The following is a 20161-nucleotide window of genomic DNA, read 5'->3' as shown; positions in this document are numbered from 1 at the left end:
GGTATGGTGAAGGGTATGTGATGATGGGGGGGGGGTATGGTGAAGGGTATGTGATGATGTGGGGGGTATGGTGAAGGGTATGTGATGATGTGGGGGTATGGTGAAGGGTATGTGATGATGTGGGGGTATGGTGAAGGGTATGTGATGATGTGGGGGTATGGTGAAGGGTATGTGATGATGGGGGGGTATGGTGAAGGGTATGTGATGATGGGGGGGTATGGTGAAGGGTATGTGATGATGGGGGGGTATGGTGAAGGGTATGTGATGATGGGGGGTATGGTGAAGGGTATGTGATGATGGGGGGGTATGGTGAAGGGTATGTGATGATGGGGTGGTATGGTGAAGGGGATGTGATGATGTGGGGGGTATGGTGAATGGGATGTGATGATGGGGGGACCAAGGGGATGCATAGTATCCTGGATCCATGAAATAACTGGCCTTTCAAAATAAAAGTCTGCCTGCCTCTATGGGAATCTAACATGGGGTGTAGTGACTTTAGTTGCCAGCGGTTTAGACATGAATGGCTGTGTGTTGAGCTATTTTGAGAGGACAGCACATTTACTCTGTTATACAAGCTGTAGCTACACTTAATACTTTACATTGTAGCAAGTGTAATTTCTTCAGTGTTGTCCCATTAAAAGATATAATGAAATATTTACTAAAATGTGAGGGGTGTACTCACTTTTGTGAGATACTGTATCTGAAGTATGTGTCTTGCATAAAAAAAACTTCAGTAAATGTTATTGTAACAAAAACTAAATTTAACGACAGTAAACGTCCATTTCAAAATATAAATAACTACTGAAGTGCTGAGTGAAACCGGATCAGAGGGAGAGACAGAGCTGTAGCAGAGCACTTTTCAATGAATTAACTTAATCGGTTATCGGTTTAAAAAAGAAAAGAAAAAAAACACAAATCGCAGATGCAGATAATCTGCAAATGGTCAACAAATGGCCCGATAATGAGCCAGGGCCATCCCTAATCGGTGATGCATGAGGTTGTTGTAAGTCCCTGGTTTCCTCTAACTTTATCTCTACAGGGTAATAATGCAATACTAATATGGACATCAATTTGAAATCAAATTTCCCTACGCAACCAAGTTCCTCATACCTCCCTGCTCTCTTGGTGGTTCGATGGCTCTGTGTCCGTTTGTAATCCACAGGGAGCACATTCAAATCAACCCACACACCCAGTACTGCCTTCATTGATAAAAAGGCAGCTGCCAAGAAAAGCCCGCCTGAAAGAGAAACTACAACCATGTTGTCAGAACTCAGACTAGGTGTTCTACTGAAGAGTGTGCCGACGAGTGATAGTTTGAGAAATACATTGCTACTGTATATTGAACAGTTTGAGCATGAGAGAAAAGCTTGTAGTTTTCTCTTCTATTCAAACTAATATGACGATAGTATCATCAAGCCTGCAGTCTGAAAATGATCAAATGCGTTCAAACCTGGCTTTAAAAAAGGTGCTTCTCCAACCTTACCAAAAGTCATATTGTGTGTTCACATGCCCTTTAGTAATCAGGTTACTTTCCAGTTTGGCTTTTGTGGTACACATGTGGCTCATAAATATCATACTGGGTAGAAATGCGTTCACTAAGCTGCATGTAAACACCGGTTTGACAGGAACCAGGTTACTGCAGTAAATCAAATGTTCTGCCATAACCTGGTTAATAGAAGACAGACACCTGGTTTCTTGTATGCATGTTTAAGTTGATCTTATAAGCGTCCCAGTTATTTATCCTGTAAATAACACGGTCTCAAGTCTCTCTTTATTGACTTTCCATCGATCATGAAGTCCCATTTCAGGCCTTGTGCCTCAGTGCAATATTGATTTTCTTATTCCCTGTGAGCCATTCACTTCCCCACTTTACAGGATCCAGGACTCATCAGCATCTCAAAGTCGCAGCTCGTCCTCTGGGCCCGTTTCCATCTGGAACAGCCTTCATGCAATCTGACACCGTCTCATTTAATCAAAATAATGCACCTATTAACTCAGCAACCTGCCTTTACGGCTGCTGCGTGCAGACTCAACCACTATGGTAGCCAGAAAACCCTTGTGTTCATTACATCGGTATGCTTCAGTTTCTTTACGGTACTTTACAAGCAGACCAATTTTCTAAGAATAAAAATCAGAAGGGAGTTGTTTTTCATGCACATCAAAGCATTCCCAACTCCTGTAAACGGTGTGTAGCGACATTAAGACCCAGACTGCCTGACTGCCCTCACAGTACCACCACCAGGGAGCTGTGGCATTTAGTTTGTATTCAACGCGCCACGCCTCTTTGTCCACACACTCCATCACATCCTTTGCATGTCATGAATTTATTTATCAAACTCAGTTTTAAATTGACACCTTGTGGACCGAGAGGGGTGGGAGGTGAAACACTGGGAATGCAGAGCAACAGCTGCACTTGATGAACACGAACAAAAACGCAGCTAGCAGGCAGGACCAAAAACAAAACCAATCAGCGCAATCAAGGTAGAAACAAAAACAAGGTAATCAGAGATGATTGTGCATCCTAAAAAATGTCATTGATAGTTACTATTATCTCTCTGAACTAGCATGCCTCCAATGGTCAATTTAACAAAAACGCACACATTTCTCTACTCAGTAGTGTCCTGTCACACTGATAGTTGTGGTTTTGTTGCGTTTTATTTTGACATCTCTCCAACACAATCAGAAGTAAATTAAATTTTATTTATAATTTAATGTAAAAAAACAAACAAAACCCCCCTCAAAAGCAACTGCGTTTCCATAATCCACACACCATGCCAACAGTTTTCATTGGGATTACTTTCTATAGAAAAAAATCAGAAGAACTCAGAAGCAATTGGAATGTATTTTGTGGGAAAGACACGCTGATTAGCTGCATAATGTTTTTTCAAGGTTTTTCTCAGCACACAAAAAAAAGTATTCACTTCCATTATCTCTCAGTAGCAAATATCTCAACACCTGGGCAATAAAAACCAAACTAATGGCGTGACTACATAACACCAGGGCTGAGTGATTGCATGTTTGTATAACGGAGGTAACTGACCCTTTAAAACAAGGTAGAAGACAAGTTGTGCGTAGTGGTGTGTGTGGGTGTATGCGTGTCCTTTTTTCAGTAGGGTTGGGCATCATTTTGTTTTTAACAATTCGGATTCTCTTTGGATTCCGGTTCTTATCGATTCTCTGAGGGCTGGAGTTGAAACGGGTCACATGCTTATTTCACGGATAGGAGAACATTTTATTTTGATTCTATGGTGGTGTGCAGTTTTACTGAGCTCTTTCAATGTAAAACTGCCGTTAACTGTGCTCCTGCTACACAACAAGCGCCTCCAAGTACGGTGGTCGCGATGGAAACGCAAACTTCACCGGGTTAAATTTTGAACCAATGATCGTATTCGAAACCAAATTTTCCAACGATTCCAAGTTGGAACCACTTCTTGATGCCCAATCCTAGTTTTCAGTCACTCCTAATCAAAACAGAGATGGTGGTCTGCAACCCCAAGCTGCCATGAAGGCAAATTCATTCCAACAACAGTCCCGACATGGTGTGTGCGTGTGTGGTGTGTGTTGTGTGTTGTGTGTGTAGGAAGCCAATTCACTTACCAGCAGTGGGTGCGGGTGCAGGGACAACCCGCAGCGGGCGCTGAGAGCCGTAGGGCTGTCCCCCAGCTGTGGAGGTGGAGACGGGCCGCTTCAAGCTTCGACTCAACTTCCTGAATAGCGGGTGGGCGTGGTCCAGTTCATGTAGTGGTAGTGTCCGTGGTCTAAAGTGCCTCCACCGGCACAACTTTATATTCAACAGTATCTGACTGAGGTCCGTGGAAGAGGGAGATGTAGAGGAAAGGGAGGAGTTGAAGTAGGAGGAACTTCGGTCCGAGGTATTTGTTTCTGAGGTACTGGCAAACTTGTCGGTGGCCGGCGAGCGTGAAGTAGTTGTAGGAGGAGGAGGAGAAGAGGGGGGAAGAGGCAGGTCGAGCATTTCGGGATCCAGTCCGTGGAAAACGTTGTCATAGTCCGTGTGTGCCCTGTCCAGCAGCACCCTGGGAGACAGTGGAACACGTCAATAAAGACAACTAGCTTCATTTGTCAGGTATTCTTTCTGAGGCTTATGTATCAAAGTCCTCTTATTACTATTAGCGGGTATTCTACCAAACTATTCAAGTAGTTAGACAAGAATGCTTCCAAGTAGGTCTTATAAGAAAAAAAAAAAAAATATATATATATATATATATATATATATATATATATATATATATATATATATATATATATATATATATATATATATATATATATACACACACACACACACATATATATATACACACACACGAGAAAGCAAACCCAAGTTGAACTGACCTGCCGCCTCGTCCCATGCGTCGTCGAGCCATGCCGAGGCAGCGGCGCGGCACGGTGAGCGTGGTGAGACTGTAGCGAAAGCGAGCTTCTGCTAAACCGCCGTCCCAGGGCTCGCACCATGGCCAGCTACCCACACGGTCCTGACGAGCCTGAAAACAAGACAGGATGCTGAACTTCATCCATTTCATTCTGATTGTCTGGGTACAACACCTCTGATCTTTGCAATCTGAGACTAGTGTTTTAGTGACTTCGTAAAGACATCCCAGTCTACTGTCAGGTCATCCACAGGTTAAATTACAGATATTCTGAGCTCATTCCAATCTGGTGACACCTATGCCACAAGGGAAAAACATCTAATCACTGGCCAAAAAACAAAGGCTGAAGTGCACGGGCCCGAGTATAGTGTGTAGGGGGCCGCAGATCTGGAACGAGCTTGATGAAAGCCTGAAATTATTACATTCTGTCTCCATCTTAAAAAACTAATCTGAAAAAAACTGTTTAGAACATATGATTGTCAGTGTTGTACTGGGATGGTCTGTTTTTGTGGTATTTGTCTTTGTGTATCATGAATTGAGTTTTAGTATCTGCATATTCTCTGTTAATTTCATTGGGCCCCCTCTGAAAAGTCTTAAGTAGCTTATGTGGGGTTAACCCATTTCAGGCGGCCTACATTTGATTATTGTACCGTCTGAAATTGTTTTTTAATGATACGATGAGGATGTGTAAATAAAAACTGAGATGAACTTAAAATCTGTAAACTCCGCTATAAAGATGGAATTCTAAAAAACATTAGCATTCGAAAGCCCCTACAATCTCAAGGCATCACTGCTGGGACATTATGGCCCCTTAAACCCACCATCAGGTAAAAGGAAACTCCAATATGCTTTTTTTTATAAACTGGGTGGATGACCACAGTACTTACAGCGTAGTACTGACAGCCTGCCTTCCTGCGAAAGGCGTAGGCACCATCTGGGTCGTTCTCCTCCTCTGCTTCTGATGAGCCTGAGTGCAGCTGTGGACATAGAGGTTAAGGTCAGTGGAAGAGCAGAAAGGTCAGAGTACAGTGGAGGGGAGCTACGGAAAGAGCTCGGGTAGGTTGCTCTGCTCACAGAGGGTTAGGGTTTCTGTTTCTGCAATGAACACTTTTACCAGCATGTGTTGTGTGCTTTGTTGCTTAACTTTAGACTAAATCCATCCAGGGGCGTTCACCTAAGTATCACATTATGCAGCCATGAAAAATAATGTTTTAAAAAGTTCAATTTGCTTCTGTTATATCACGATCACATCATCACGGTCATGTCATCTTTTAGGCAAAATTGGAGACATTGCAACCGTTTCTACGGAATTCTGTAAACAGAATTTCTGCAGATTTCACCAAGTCAAATTTAAGACTTTTTAAGACCATTATGAATAATATTTAAGACCTTCATCACAACATCAGCTAAGCCCTAAATTCAGTTTTTTTTCAAGCCAAGTACCGCTTAACTTGCACTTCCCCCTAGCTGAAGAATAACATCCCTTTTAGGTCTGTGGTAGACTCGCGCCAATAACACCAAAACTGATATAAGTAGCATGTTGGTCTCATTTGTAGTCATAATACAGTGAATTATATTTGGACTAGTGAAAGAAAGAACTACAACACCACGGAAAAGCATTATGGACAGAGGAAAAGAAGACCTAGACAACAATACTTTATCAAATTTTGGACTTTTTAAAGGCCTAACATTTTGATTTTGAAATTTGACTTTTTAAGAACCAGCGGAAACACATCTATGTCAGCCTCCAAACTCCGAGACTAACTAACGCGTGCAGAAACGTGGCCGTTCGTTTTGTTCAAAAACCTTGATACACTCATGTATGAGGATAAATATTAGAGATTTCACTTAAACACATCCAACTAAATCATCTACAAAACAACCAATGTTGTGAGTCGCGCGGTCATGCTCGGTCTGCATAGCGTGCTCGGCTTTGCATGAAGGAGTGCTCGTGTTTGTACGAGTTGTGCATGTACCTGGGAGAAGGGCTCGTCATCCGAGCTGGGGAAGTCATACTGGTTGAGGTCCTTGGCATTGAAGACAACGGGACCCGGATGGTGGGGGGCGCCCGACGACAGAGGCAACACCTTCTGCTTCTTTTCATACTTCCTCTTCTGTCGGGGAACTTCTGCCTTCTCGGGCTGAACGGGGGAGAAAAGATAACTCATGAGACTTTAGAGCACCTTCAAAACACACATTTAAAGACTTCGGGCAATCTTTAGTCATGCATACTGAAAATACGACCAATATTACCATTTCAAAATGCCTCATTTTAATGTTACACATGGACTTGGATTTTTTTTTACAACATAGTGACCATTTTATAATAATGAATAACACTATTCACACAGGCAGTAGGGCTGCCCGATATAAGGAAAAAATGCATTATGTGATGATGTGTTGTTGAATATCGCAATAACGATATAACTTGTGCAGTGCTCGAATTCCGTGGGAGCCAGAGGGAGCCGAGCTCCCATAGAGTGAGGACCGGCTCCCATGAAAGCAACAAAGTCAAAAATCTGAGGGGGTCTCTCATATCTGAAGGTGTCAGCCATATGTGGCATTGTAATTGAATCTTAAACGCTCATTATCATCCCTGTGCGGTCTCTTACCATAAAGATGTTAAATTAAAATGTAAAATATAGGCTACTACAGGACGTAGACCTGAGCCTACCCTACGCTCATGAACGCAGCATGACTGCACTTCACCACCACACCACTAGGCTATGTGATCAAACCGCATATAGGCTATGATTAATATTAACAGTCTATGGCTACGATCCATTTGACAGCACTCGCAAGTCCGAAGAAGTCACTTTGCTTTTAGCTTAATGTGCTTTTGAGGTAAATACCACCAATACATCTTAAAATCAATCAATCAATCGCTATCCTCTACCATTCAGAACTCCGGAAAAGTTCCCAGATATTTTGAAACACCTGTCAGCAATACAATGTAATCTCTGATGGCAGAATATTCAGTGAATAGGCTTCCCGACAACATCGCAGTGCAAATTCCAAAATTGTTTGTCTATTTATTTCCACGGTTCAACACACAAGACGACTGAACACCCAGGTGTTGTTATCACTACGTGTACACTATAAGACTAGAACATAGTTTGGCTGTGCAATGGCTTTATTCATTTCTGCCAGTTAGTGCATTGCCCCTGTGTAGAAGTCAAAGACTACATGTGTTATTGTGTTGACACTGAGGATATCTGAGACGGTGGTCTGGTTCAAATGAGTTACGTTTTATTTCATTGTGAAATTGAGAATGACACTCAGACTAAATCGTTTAGTCTATTTCTTTGTATTGCGAAATTGAAATGAAATATGGACTATTACAATCAATATGTTGAAATTAAAAAGGACTCCACTTCTGTTATAAAAAAAAAAAAAAATCTCTCAGTTGTGTGTGTCAAGTTATAGCCTAGGCCTACCGTGTGCATATACTGCATAAAAGCGCCACTCGAGCCCAGACTATTTAATTGTATAGCCTTGTTAGGATATGTGCAGGGTGTGCCAACTTTTTTTTATGAGATAGAGAGACCCCCTTAAAGACAAAAAGAAAATTCGAGCACTGAACTTGCGATAAATAGACATTACAGTGTACTCAGTCCTATATTCCTGCTGTTTCAATGTTCTGCTAAAACACAACAATCTGCTTGTTGAATCATTCTTTTATTGAACAAATTGAACATTGAATTGAATATAAAAAGGCACCACTTAAAAAAAGACTGGCAGTTACATTATAAAGTGCCGTTTTCTGCTGATATTCTTTCAACTAACACGAAACAATCTCAGTGTCTTTCACAATATGTCGCAGCGTTTCACGATGCATTTTTTGCGCCAGTTGATATTGCCATGACGATAAAAAAACAAAACAATATATTGTGCAGCCCTAACTGGCAGTGTATTAAATGTGTAATCTGACATTTATATGGACAACATCTTGACCCTTTTCTTTAAAATGATCCAGGCCAGTGGTAGAACCCTGTTCCTAACAGTGAGCCTTACCTTGGACTTGTAGTCCTTGGGGTCCATGTGGTCCTGGTGTCGGTACTGGTTGGTGACCGGGACCAGGGGAATGATCTGCGGCCTCACCAGCGCCCGCTCAGCCAACACCTCTGCCATCACCTCACCACCGTAGTCTGACATGACGTTTCTGAGGAAGAAAAAAAAAAAAGTTAGCCAAAACAGTTTTTCACCAATCAGAGTCTCAGACTGATCAACTGTCTACACCAGAGATCATCAACAGAGGGTCCGGGACCTCAGAGTAACTGCAAGGGGGGTGTCACCAAGTTATTGTTAAGTTCATTGTTAATTTCAAAAATGTAAATGTCTTAACATGAATCCAACTTATTAGGAAATTAATCAGCCTATTTGTGAGAAAGAAAACCTGTTGATAGGCTTACTGGCCTAAAGGTAAGGTAGTCACTAAGGTAGCCATCCTCAGACAGTTCATCCTGAGGATTCACTTTGCTTTCAATTCAATGTTTAATACTAAAACAATTATTTTACTAAATAAAAATGTATGCATGTATAAGGGCTTTAGGCTGCCCACATGTTATTGTAGGCCCAGTTTAATATGCAACTTCATTTTATACAACATATGTAGTAGGGGGTCCCTGCTCCGTCTTTCTCAGCTAAGGGGTCCTTGGCTTTAAAAATGTTGAAGACATGGTCTACAAATTTCAAAACCACTTCATTTGGTCAAGTGGTATTTCCCCCCCCCCCCAAACTACATCAACGAAAATTCATTTGGAAACGTTGCCCAATAACACAGTACTCTAAATAGAAAAACAGTAGCTTTAACTATTCCTTTATCTCAGTTTTACAGTGAGCTGTCACCCGCCTTCTTCCTTCATAACGTCCCCATGCTGTCTCCACCCTGACAGTCCTGCTGTGTGACGGTTTATTTCTGTACTACTAGATTGTGTGTGCAGCCCCAGAGGCAGGCTCACCTCTTCTCAAAGATCTCCAGTGTGAGGTGCAGCAGCTCTCTCTTGCTCTTCTCCCTCCTTTTGATCATCTCCAGGATGGTGACGGCTCGGCTCAGATCCCTGCGGAGCTTCAGCATCTTCTCGTAGGACGCCTCGTCATTCTTACGGTTCTGAGTGTTGGGAGGAAGAAAATGGAATGCAACATATAAGCTATCATGAGAAGATGTAAACTTTATGAACAGCACATTATTAGGGCATTAAGACACAAAACTGGCAAGAAATTAAACATGTCACACAGTTGGTGTGACGAGATCTTGCGAGATTAAAACGGGACAAGATTTCTCGTCAAGGTAAAAAGTGTCTCGCGATATCAGTACACAAGTGCAGAGCAGCAGCCTTGAAATTAGCATAGAAGATCCCCCGCCCGTTCAAAGGACTATTTTTCCAGTCTCATTTCTTCATTGTAGTTTTCTGTGAAATAGTGTTAAAATCTAGTCTCGATCTCGTGAACCCAATCTCGTGTCCAGTCACGTGAGCTGGGTGTCTTGTCACACCCCTATTAAATATAGAAGTAAAGTCTGCAGTTATATGAACTTTGTTTAAATGTATTACACACGCATGTGTGTACATAATGTGAAAATCACACTATGGCAGATTTTTGATGCATTTTTAAAGATAATTTTTTGGGCCTTTATTTTTGATAGGACAGCTGAAGACATGAAAGGGGAGAGACAGAGAGAGAGAGGGGGGGGGGAATGACCTGCAGCAAAGGGCCACAGGTCGGAGTTGAACCTGCGGCCGCTGCGTCGAGAGTTAACCTCTATATATGGGCGCTCTACCAACTGGGCTATCCGGGCGACCGTGATGCATAACATCTTTAAACATTTAGAAAAGTCGTTGGATAAAAGGAAACTGATTACTAAGATCAAAGTTAACATCAAGGTTAAATTCTTCAAATGACCACTTGGTGGCATATACGTCCTCTACAAGAGGGTTGAGAGGAAACTATCAGAGTCAGCGCTGTAGCATCACTAATTAAACTAAATCCACTGGGCTCAAAAATCAGGTCACTGTGGTGGGTTGGGAGAATGTTTTTACCTGATTTTTATCTTAGGTACATCACGGTATGTTCATAGTCAATAGACTTGATATATTTAGTTGTATGTATTCAAACATCCCTGATCAGGGAATTTAGCCTATTTCTAAATGAACCATAAGCTAATGAACAAGTTTGCCTTCATCATTCCAGATTTCACAGAGAAGCTCAGCTTGTTGAGCGGACAAAGAGAATTGATAGGCCGACCAAATCTCACACTTGTGCCTTTAATTCATTCCCTCAGGACAGACCCAGCATCAGTAAAGCTGTTCCGACTGTCTCACACACAGCTACGTGCGGACACAATACGCTCTCTAAGTGTAGCAGGATGCTGCTCATTGAACGTGGCTGGCGGTGCCTGACAGCATTCTCCTTTAATCGGCCTATCGTGGTCAGGTATTGAGAATCTCTTCGGTCAACGTCACAGGTTAGGAATGTTTACACTTGCAACACTGCAAGCTGGAAGCTAATCTGGCCAAGCTAGACAAAAGGCTGACAGTAAAATGTGATCACCGTGAGAAAATGATTGCATGCGAGGATGAAGCCTGTCTAACGGGATGAAATATTTGCTGCAACAAGGTATGAGAATGCATAATTTTCTTTAAACCCAGTTGACATATTGCCACTGAAGCATGTCCAACTACACAACAGCTAACCAGATGAGGATATTTAGATATGCCATCATTTCACCTTTGAACAAAAAATATTTAACACCACATGGATAGATCTGGTGTGAAGTTAACAATGAATGATCACAGCTAGGGATGTCCCAATCAGCTTTTTTGACCCCCCCTCCTCTGATCTTTTAAATATTGAATATCTGCCGACACAGAGTCTCGATCCGATACTTGGATTTTGCTCAGATAATAGAGCTGCACGCCGTTTTGTTTACAAAAATAACTAAGTAAACAAATTAACTAAAACATGTCTTAAGCTTAATACATTTAACTTAAGTCTTCTCTCTCAACACCAAAACAGTTCTCTTTAGGATCCCAGCCAACCCCAACCAAAGAAGTTCCCCGCTGGACAACGAAAACTAAACTTGGTGACGCATCTTGCGCTCAATAGTCAATCTTTGATTTTCTTCTCATGTTTAATGATGTCTCCAGGGAGTAACGGCCTGGTGGAGTCATGGAAGAAGTGTGGAGAACTGGAGTAATAACGCTTCTGTAAAAACGGGTGACTTAAGGGCTTTTCACACGGGGAGCGACACTTCGCCTGCGTAGTCACGTGGATCTACTATGCTCCTCATGTGATCCGCGATTAAACGCCAGGCAATCAATGTGTGGTAACCATGGAGATTCTGTGCACTACTGTATCCCTGCTTTACAACTGAATGACATTAGCTGACCGGGGTATCATATATCCCTAATCACAGGTCCATTTATTACAAATGGTAATCCTAGTCTTTCCTAACCACAGCCTGTTATTGATAGCTACTGTTGATGGCGTGTGTGATTAAAAGGAGGTGATCACGACAAGCTGATGTACATGATCGGAGTAAGGTAAACGGGGTGAATGCCGATCCCCATTAGTTAAAAAATGCCAAAAATCGGCTCTGATCCGATACTGTGCTCGGGACATCCCTAATCACAGCCACGTACAAACTGCCAATAGGACTACGGACCTTCCTGGTTTGCATCTTCTCGGTGCGCCGTCGGAAGGCCACGTAGGGGTCACTGGTGCTGGAGCCGTCCCGTTTCTCCTGCTTGACGGTGGGGATCAGACAGTTGGCCCTGCTGTTTTTCCTCTTGCGGCTCCAGTAGTCGAAGACCTCCTTGATGAGCTCATCGTCCTCCTTCAGCAGCAGTTTGGCCTCCGAAAGGCTCACCGCCTGGAAAGATACAAACAGGAGATACATTTGGATAAATAAAAAGTTATTTACACAGCGGTGAGGTGTTATGCAGGGATTTTTGGTGATGGTGTCTTACCGTAAATGGTTTCAAATTTGTGTTACCAACCATTTAATGATTGGTAACTTATCAGTTATCAATTATCAGGCTGTTTTTTTTTGGCAGTTTGCTGATTATCTGTATCAGCGTTTTATTTACCTGATAAAGTTAATGAATTAAAAAGTGTTCTACTTTGGCTCTGTTACAGCTCTGTGTCTGTCCCTCTGCTTTAGTTTCACTCACCACTGAGTCTGACTTCATGTCGCCCCCCCCCCCCACAACACTATCTGACTCTGTTACTGGGGATTATGTTGAAAGTTTCTCATTTATTAAATAATTGCTTAAAGCACTTCAACAAAGTTTTGTGTTGGGGTTTGTATATATAAATATTGTCTATTGGTTTCATTAACTACTAGTAATCGTTATCGGCCTTGAAAGAAAAAAAAACTAAAATCGGTTGATCCCTAGTTTTTCTTTACAGCTGGTTGTGTTTTAGGGGCAGATAAAGACAAATGGTGCCAACCTGCTGTCCACTGCCTTTCTCCAGCCGGTCAATCATCTCCTCAAACTGGAGGAAGCTGATCTCCATCTTCTTTTTCAGCTTGTTGACAAACGCATCGTCTTCCGAGTCCAGGTCGTAGTCGGGCTGCTCTGTGTCCAAGCTGAAAGCTGCAGGGAGGTCCAGGAAAGGAAACAGACTTTAGACATGGACAGGTGAGCCTCTGGCCTACAACCTTATTTTTTTGTTTATGCATTTAAGCAGTGGATGATGGGGAAGATTCTGACGTTACGGATGAATAAAATAACTCAGACCTGTCGGTGTGTTGCCTTTTTAAAATTCAATGCCACACTTGCTTGTTTCTACATTTCTGTTGGCGTTTACGCACTCTCTCCTTTTTACATACCTCTCTACTCTGGACTCCACAGCAAACTGACTGTCAAAAGTCAAACTTTCGTAATAAATAAACTGAAAGCACTGCATGCAGCATTTCAAAAACACCATCAAGCCTCTTTCTAGCCAAGTTCACTTAATGTCACTGCTGAACAATCCCTTTGAAATACCAAATGCAGAGTTTCTATGAAGCCTAACTTTTAGTTGTTGGATATGCATCATCTGTGTGTGCAGCCTACAGTGGCTGACAAACCCGTGAAACTCACAATTCACTTTCACAAGTTTTCAACAGATGTATACAGTGCATCCTTGACGCCAACACACTGCCAATCACAGAAGCAAGGTTACCACCTACACATAAGCAGTTGTTTTTCCCAAACAACGATTTCATAGTTAACCGGAGCTAACCGCTAACAGGAGCTAACCGGTCCTAACCGAGCCTGTTCCCGTTGTCTCCGTCTCTGTGCCCATTAGCTATGGACTTGAGCCTGAATAATAACTGACGTTTAATTAAGTTGGCTGTTATGTTTGAAACTACAATTTGGAGTCGTTTGAACTAGAGCTGGGCGATATGGAGAAAATCAAATGAGACGATATTTTGGACCAAATACCTCGACGTTGATATTGCGGAGATATTGCAGGGTTGACTATTGGTGCTTTCACAAAATATTTACACAATGAGATCATTGATAAATAATCATCGGTAGGGCTGCACGATATGAGGAAAATAACGATTTTTTTGACTGATATTGCAATATGATTCACGATATTAGAGGGAATGATCATGTTTGTATCATTATTCTCATTTTCATTGAACATTAACATTTAAAGAAACAAATGATTACAGTGTGATTTTTGTGAGGATCTGTACCAAACAGATTTTTTTCTGTAGTCTGTAGGATAGGATGTGTAGGACGGGACGTCTCTGCAGCTCCACAATACTTCATTCAGAATGGTTTGACACAGATTTTGTTATTAACAAATATTGCGCCTCCCTGCGATTTGGATATTGCACTAGTCCATATTGCGATTTCGATATGATTGCGATTAATTGTGCAGCCCTAATCATCAGTAATGTGGATATAATGACTAAGTGGTTAAAAGCAAATAGAACAGCTATAACAGACTAGTAAATTCAGAAAATACCATCACTTAACTGTAATGTAGCCTTCAAAACCAGGAAAAGACGCTTGTTTCATGTCACGATATTACGACATCCAAAATCTAAGACAATATCTAGTCTCATATATCGATACAATATCAATGTATTGCCAGCCCTAGTTTGAATGACAGAAATCTGTTCAGATGAGATCTTAATGAGTGCAATACAGACACGTATAGGTTTACTAGGATCCCAGAAAACACAGATTAAAACAATGATATATAAACAAAATGAACCACAATTCACTTCAGGTAGCCTTAGTGCAATATGATTTATCAGGAGTTAGGAGGACACAGTGTTAAGATTTCTAATAACATGTAACTTTTGTGTATGGATGATAGTATGGTTTTAGGGTTAAGCTGTTAAGACATAACATCTGGGCTCTGGGTAATTAGGCATTTTATTTGCTAAACCATTACATTTGACAAACCAACCAGATTTAATTGGCAAAGCACATCATAGTCTACACTATGTAGTTGATTAGTGAACCCAGCGGTCACATCCTGCACCTCCCGCCACCACAGGTAAACTCTCAACCCATGTGAAACACTGCTCACCATCATTTAATGAGTATTTAAGTATTTTAACGACGAGATTTTCAGCACTGTTGCAAATTTAAGATTAAAATGCAGCCCGATGTACGAAAAGAAAATTGACTGTCCAGCTACTAGACAATGAAACAAAGACTTTACATATGCATTTCAAATGGCAAAGCGACAGTCATATCATAGACTATGTAAAAACAAACCACACAGCAGCGACTGACGTGCAACAAAGAACTTGACCAAGTCACCCAGCAAACAGCATCCCAAGCCAAAACAGTGTAGTTTTACCCTCTAAACTCGTATAAAGCTGATGCAGTTCCTTTCTGCTCAACATAGAACATTCATTAAAGCCTCTGAACAGCCATACAGGTGATTTCAGTTGTTCTGGCTGATTAGACCTCTGCTCAAGTTGAAGGTGGGTCGGAGCATAGATGGGAATTTATTACATCACAAATCTTTTCTACCAATAAAGCTGTCATCTGTCCTGCCCTAACAGGTGCAACAACACTAACAGGAGGCTCAGGAAGATGTCAATCAATCAGTCAGTCAGTCAGTCAGTCAGTCTAGACACCCCCACACAGTCCTGGGAAAGGTCCAATCAGCTAGATTAACTGAAAACACATGTGGGTGTTCAGAGCCTTTAAACTGCACAGGACTACTTGCCTACACTGAACTGGAATACATACTGTAAGTGCTTTTACAGCCTACTAGAGCTCTAACAATTCCAAATGTTGCTGTACAATTAATCGTCTCCGAAATAATTGCGATTAACAAAATAATTGTCTCTTTCAGTCAAATTTGAAAATATTTATGCTTACATTTTCAGATAAATTAAAAGTTGAAAATGAATTCCAGGAAACATCTTCTGGTTACATCACAGTTATGTGACCCAGATAAGTACACAGCCTATGCAGTCCTCTGGAAGAAAGGTGAAGGGTGGTGATGGTTATTTAAATCAGCAGGTGGGTCAGGCCGATTTCGGGCAAGTTCAGTTTCTCTGGCTTGGAGCAGCTACAGCCCAGGATGTTTGGAGTTGCTATGGCAACAAGTGACAGCTGCCACTAGCATAGCTTTAGCTCAACAGCCCGTCCAATAATTACAAATTTGGCATGCCTAAACAAAATAAACAATTACCATTAGCAGTCTTAGGAGCTTAGCTAATGTTAGCAAATAAATGCAGTTAAATGGCTATTACATAAAAAAAATTTGACAAGACAATTATGTAATAATTGTTACAGGCCTAAAGCCCACCCAGCATCTGTTGGACCATGAGGTTAGGGACACACTAGATCATGATCAGGCAGAATTACACCAGATTTGCCCTTCCAGACGACTGAAAGCATAGGGACAGAACGATAGAGTATCCGTTTTGTTGTGTGGAGTATAGTACGTTCAGTCACATCCAACCCCTCACCCTGACCCGACACCTTCAGATAACTTAATGGAGTCACCATTATATGAAAGCTTAATGATGCACACTGAATATTTCTGCAGGTCAAAGATACATCAGTATAATTTTAGTTGAAGCAAAAAAATAAAATCGGACTCTCTGCCCTTTCCTAATGGGCTCGAGTGTGAGCATATTTCTGACTCAGAAGATAAAAATGTAAAAGCATTCCACTCATTGTGCTTTAGCTTTTTAAGTCCTCAGTGACTGGCGGTGAGACATACATGTCAATCAACGTCAGGCCAATTCAAGCCAGCTTATTTTCTCACAAAACTCACAGCAGGAACACGGCATCATCTACCCAAATCAAACTAGCTTCAATCAGACATGCACAGCTACTGTATTTACAATCAGAGAGCAAAGGATATATGGTTATTGACCAAACTAAAAACAGCAAGCTCTGTGACCAGGCCAATTACATCACATTGAAGAGTTCTCCCCATTTTAAATCCCAATATTTTTGTGCAGACTCATTTCTTAACTGTCACCTTGCAAAATGACAGTAAATGTGACAGATTTGTTCATTTATTTTCGATGTTTTGAAGCAAACACTAAACTTTCATGACCTGGAAATGACCAACAATGAATTCTCTTTCAGACCGTCTAGACCTCTGCAGAAACCTGGAAATTAGCCCGACAGCAATTTGACAGACAAAATATTTGTCATTTCAGCTTTCAACTGATAACTGTTTGTGTAGGGTACAGCAAATTGCTTTCCTTCTGAGAAACCACCATGGCAACCACTTGTGACACAGACATGGTTACTGAACTAAGCAATCTAGCAAACTAATTGTCTTTGATTACTGAACCGGGCAATCTCACAAACTCATTTACTTTGACAAACGTGACAACTCAGTAAAAGATCATAAAAACACATGCCTGGTGCCATCAAATGGACCAATAGCTGTCTGAAACAACTAGTCCATATCCTTCGCGATCCACTTCCGGGATTGCTCCAGTGCTGCAGGAAATTCCACCGGATGCATGTCTTTTCTGTTTCCTTCTGCTTTCTTTGTGTTGGAATTTTAAACTCCAGTGGATTTGTGAGGACTATGGTTAACTGCTCCTCAGATCTCTGCAGGGTAAATCCAGACAGCTAGCTAGACTATCTGTCCAGTCCAATCTGAGTTCTCTCTCTCTCTCGCGCGCGCGATCTCTCTCTCTCTCAGCAGCTCTGTGCGGAGTTTAGCGCCGCCCATGACGATTCTGATTGGTTTAAAAAAATGCCATTAAACCAGAGCACGCTTTCCTCCATCCCTGAATGCTGTGGGGTGAAGCCAGACTGCTTCAGCGCGCTTTGGAGGAGGGTCTGGCAAAGCGCGACTAGAAACAGACCCCTTTACTACATGTGGGGTTGTGAGTCACTAAATGGACTTGCCATTTTATAAAACCTTCAATTTAGCCAACTTTATACAGCCAGGAAACATCTTGATCAGCTGTTTCACTTTCAATGCCAACTTTGTCTTTCAGTTATAAGACTTCTGTGGAAAACTCTTTATACTCAAAAGTTACTCTACTGAAATCATACAGGTATAGGTGATGTTTACAAATAAAAAAGTACACTAATGCAGAATTTTCTACTCATTGCCACTCATAATATTGACCAACGGCCCCCAAAGTGCCATTTAATGCATTCAAAATAATCTAAGGAAACAGTAATGAAACAACAGAGGTCCTTAATCTGCTACATCAAACTAATTTTCCCTGATTGCAGCATCACAGATTTGCCATTAGAAAAGCCCACTTACGCTGTATGTGAATTAGCTGCTTTGGCATCTTGAACTCCCCAGGGTAGAGGGATTCGTAGTAGGTGATGTTGCTCTCTGCCTCTGGGACCGGGATGACCATGTTGTCTCGCTTCTCGCCATACACCTGCTGCGCTGAGATGGCCCGCTGGAGATGGTGTTCCTGCAGACACAAAAGGACGGAGGTGAGAGACCTGGACCACTGGGGAGGGACCAGAGATTATATACAAACTCTGGGCTTAAATCCCATACACACAAAAGGGTTATCCAGTTGGAAAAGGCCCTGCTCTTTTAGGGAGCTCTTTAACAATCAATGACAAATTGCAGTACAGAAATGCCAAAGGTTGTTTTTTTATTGTCATTACATAGCTGGTCACCAAAGCTCACTAACAAGCTTATTTTTCAACTGTAAAATATTGAGTTAATAGTTAGTAGGTCTGTGGTTAAAATAATTTAAAACGGGGATCAAAGTTGCTCATTTACAGAAATCACCAATCGGTCGATATATCATTATCCAACCTTTCAATCTCCCAAATATTGATATCAGCCTTAGAAATCCGGGATGAATGGGGCTATGCTGTAGACCTGCATAGATATGATTGGACGTCACTAGTCAGCTAAACGCCACACAGCAGTAAATCAGCCAGTTTATTTATTCAGCGAATGCAAAGTCCTGGAGCCAAGCAGTTGCCTCCTGATCTGCTGTATGCAGGCTATCTAATCCTCCTTTTAGTCTGGAGAGGGCAAGCTTCAATGATGTTCCATTGTTTTAGGGATGTCCCAATCCCAGAGCCGATTTTGGCATTTTTTAAACTGATCGGGGATCAGCATTCCGACCCGATTACCTTACGCCGTTCATTTACATCAACTTGTAGTGATCGCCTCCTTTCATCACACGCGCCCTGCGCCACAGACACACTGCCAGTCTGCCTGATGGCGGCAGCACTTTTAAACCAAGATGGCGCATGGCCACTCACAAGTGTCCTTTCAGAGTGTTTCGTAGCTTGCCAGCCCTTATATATATGTTGCGATATATTGCAATGTATTGCCTTTTTTCCCCCCCCCAACTCCTAATTTCAAATGATGTCCTCAAAAGGAAACTGTCAACATCTGTTTTATCTAAAAAGATACATTTCTCTGTTTGTTCATCTCACTTTAATTTTATTGCTGCACAATGGGATTGTCAAGCAGACGAACTGACCAACACATATAATACATATAACACATAAGAGATCGATACTTGGCGTCTATGTATCGATACAGTATTGCCACGGAAAATATCACAATACTATGCTGTATTGATTTTTTCCCCTCCACCCCTATTTACTTAGTCCCCCATTTTGACAGAAGCAGATTACTCCAATTCTCCATGATTCCACCAGGAAACCACGTTTACAGCCTGTTATATCCTGGAGACATCGTTAAACATGAGAAGAAAATCAAAGATTGACTGCTGAGCGTCAAAAAAGCTGATCGTGACATCTCTAATAGTTTTCTCAGTGGGCTTGGGCTGCTGCCCCACCTGTGGACACTGGCCCAACAGGTGCTGTGGCCTGAACGGGTTAAGGGTTTACCACAGTCTCCTTGGGAGATTGGTCCCAGTGGCCTGTTGAGTGGGGTCTGACACCAGATGTTTGTTTGGGACTCCCATTCCAAGCAGATAGGGTGATAAAGTCAGCTGGTAGGGTTTTCTTCCAAATTGATCGTGTAGACGGGCAGTAGGTGATATTTTCCTCTACCAGAAACACTGGCAGTCGTCATCTGGAACCTGTTCCCATTTCAACTGTAATGCAGTGAAAGTAAACAAAAACCCCGATGACATTTAACTTTGTTGTCACAATATCTACAATAACCAGTTCCGTAAATACTGGACCAAAGCGGTTGGTCCTTTAAAAGCAAAATCTTCACAAAGGGCGGCAACAAACTAATCCCAGAAACTGTTCAAACCGGTCTTTGGTGCCAAATTGCGGCAAAACATTTCTCAACTTAAACAGGATATCAAGCTTGATAAACTTGCTCATGCTGGGGGAGGGGGGCACGCTCATGACTCATGT

General features: G+C 41.8%; 1 protein-coding gene across 3 annotated transcripts in view; it reads right to left on the bottom strand.

Moving 5' to 3' along the window:
- LOC144526203 (enhancer of polycomb homolog 1-like) overlaps nucleotides 1-20161 on the bottom strand; it is a 46962-nt gene that overhangs the window by 6517 nt on the left and 20284 nt on the right. For all 3 annotated transcript variants that reach the window (XM_078263501.1, XM_078263502.1, XM_078263500.1), the window contains 9 exons: nucleotides 18111-18270; nucleotides 12840-12985; nucleotides 12052-12258; nucleotides 9350-9498; nucleotides 8403-8550; nucleotides 6365-6529; nucleotides 5276-5365; nucleotides 4354-4502; nucleotides 3598-4034 (listed from right to left, as the gene is read on the bottom strand). In XM_078263501.1, the coding sequence (XP_078119627.1) occupies nucleotides 3598-4034; nucleotides 4354-4502; nucleotides 5276-5365; nucleotides 6365-6529; nucleotides 8403-8550; nucleotides 9350-9498; nucleotides 12052-12258; nucleotides 12840-12985; nucleotides 18111-18210 (1591 nt within the window). In that variant the 5' untranslated portion in view covers nucleotides 18211-18270. The remainder of the gene's footprint in view (nucleotides 1-3597; nucleotides 4035-4353; nucleotides 4503-5275; nucleotides 5366-6364; nucleotides 6530-8402; nucleotides 8551-9349; nucleotides 9499-12051; nucleotides 12259-12839; nucleotides 12986-18110; nucleotides 18271-20161) is intronic.

This window comes from Sander vitreus, chromosome 12, assembly GCF_031162955.1.
Source record: "Sander vitreus isolate 19-12246 chromosome 12, sanVit1, whole genome shotgun sequence".
Lineage (NCBI taxonomy): Eukaryota > Metazoa > Chordata > Actinopteri > Perciformes > Percidae > Sander > Sander vitreus.
This window is presented reverse-complemented; position numbering and strand designations above follow the sequence as displayed.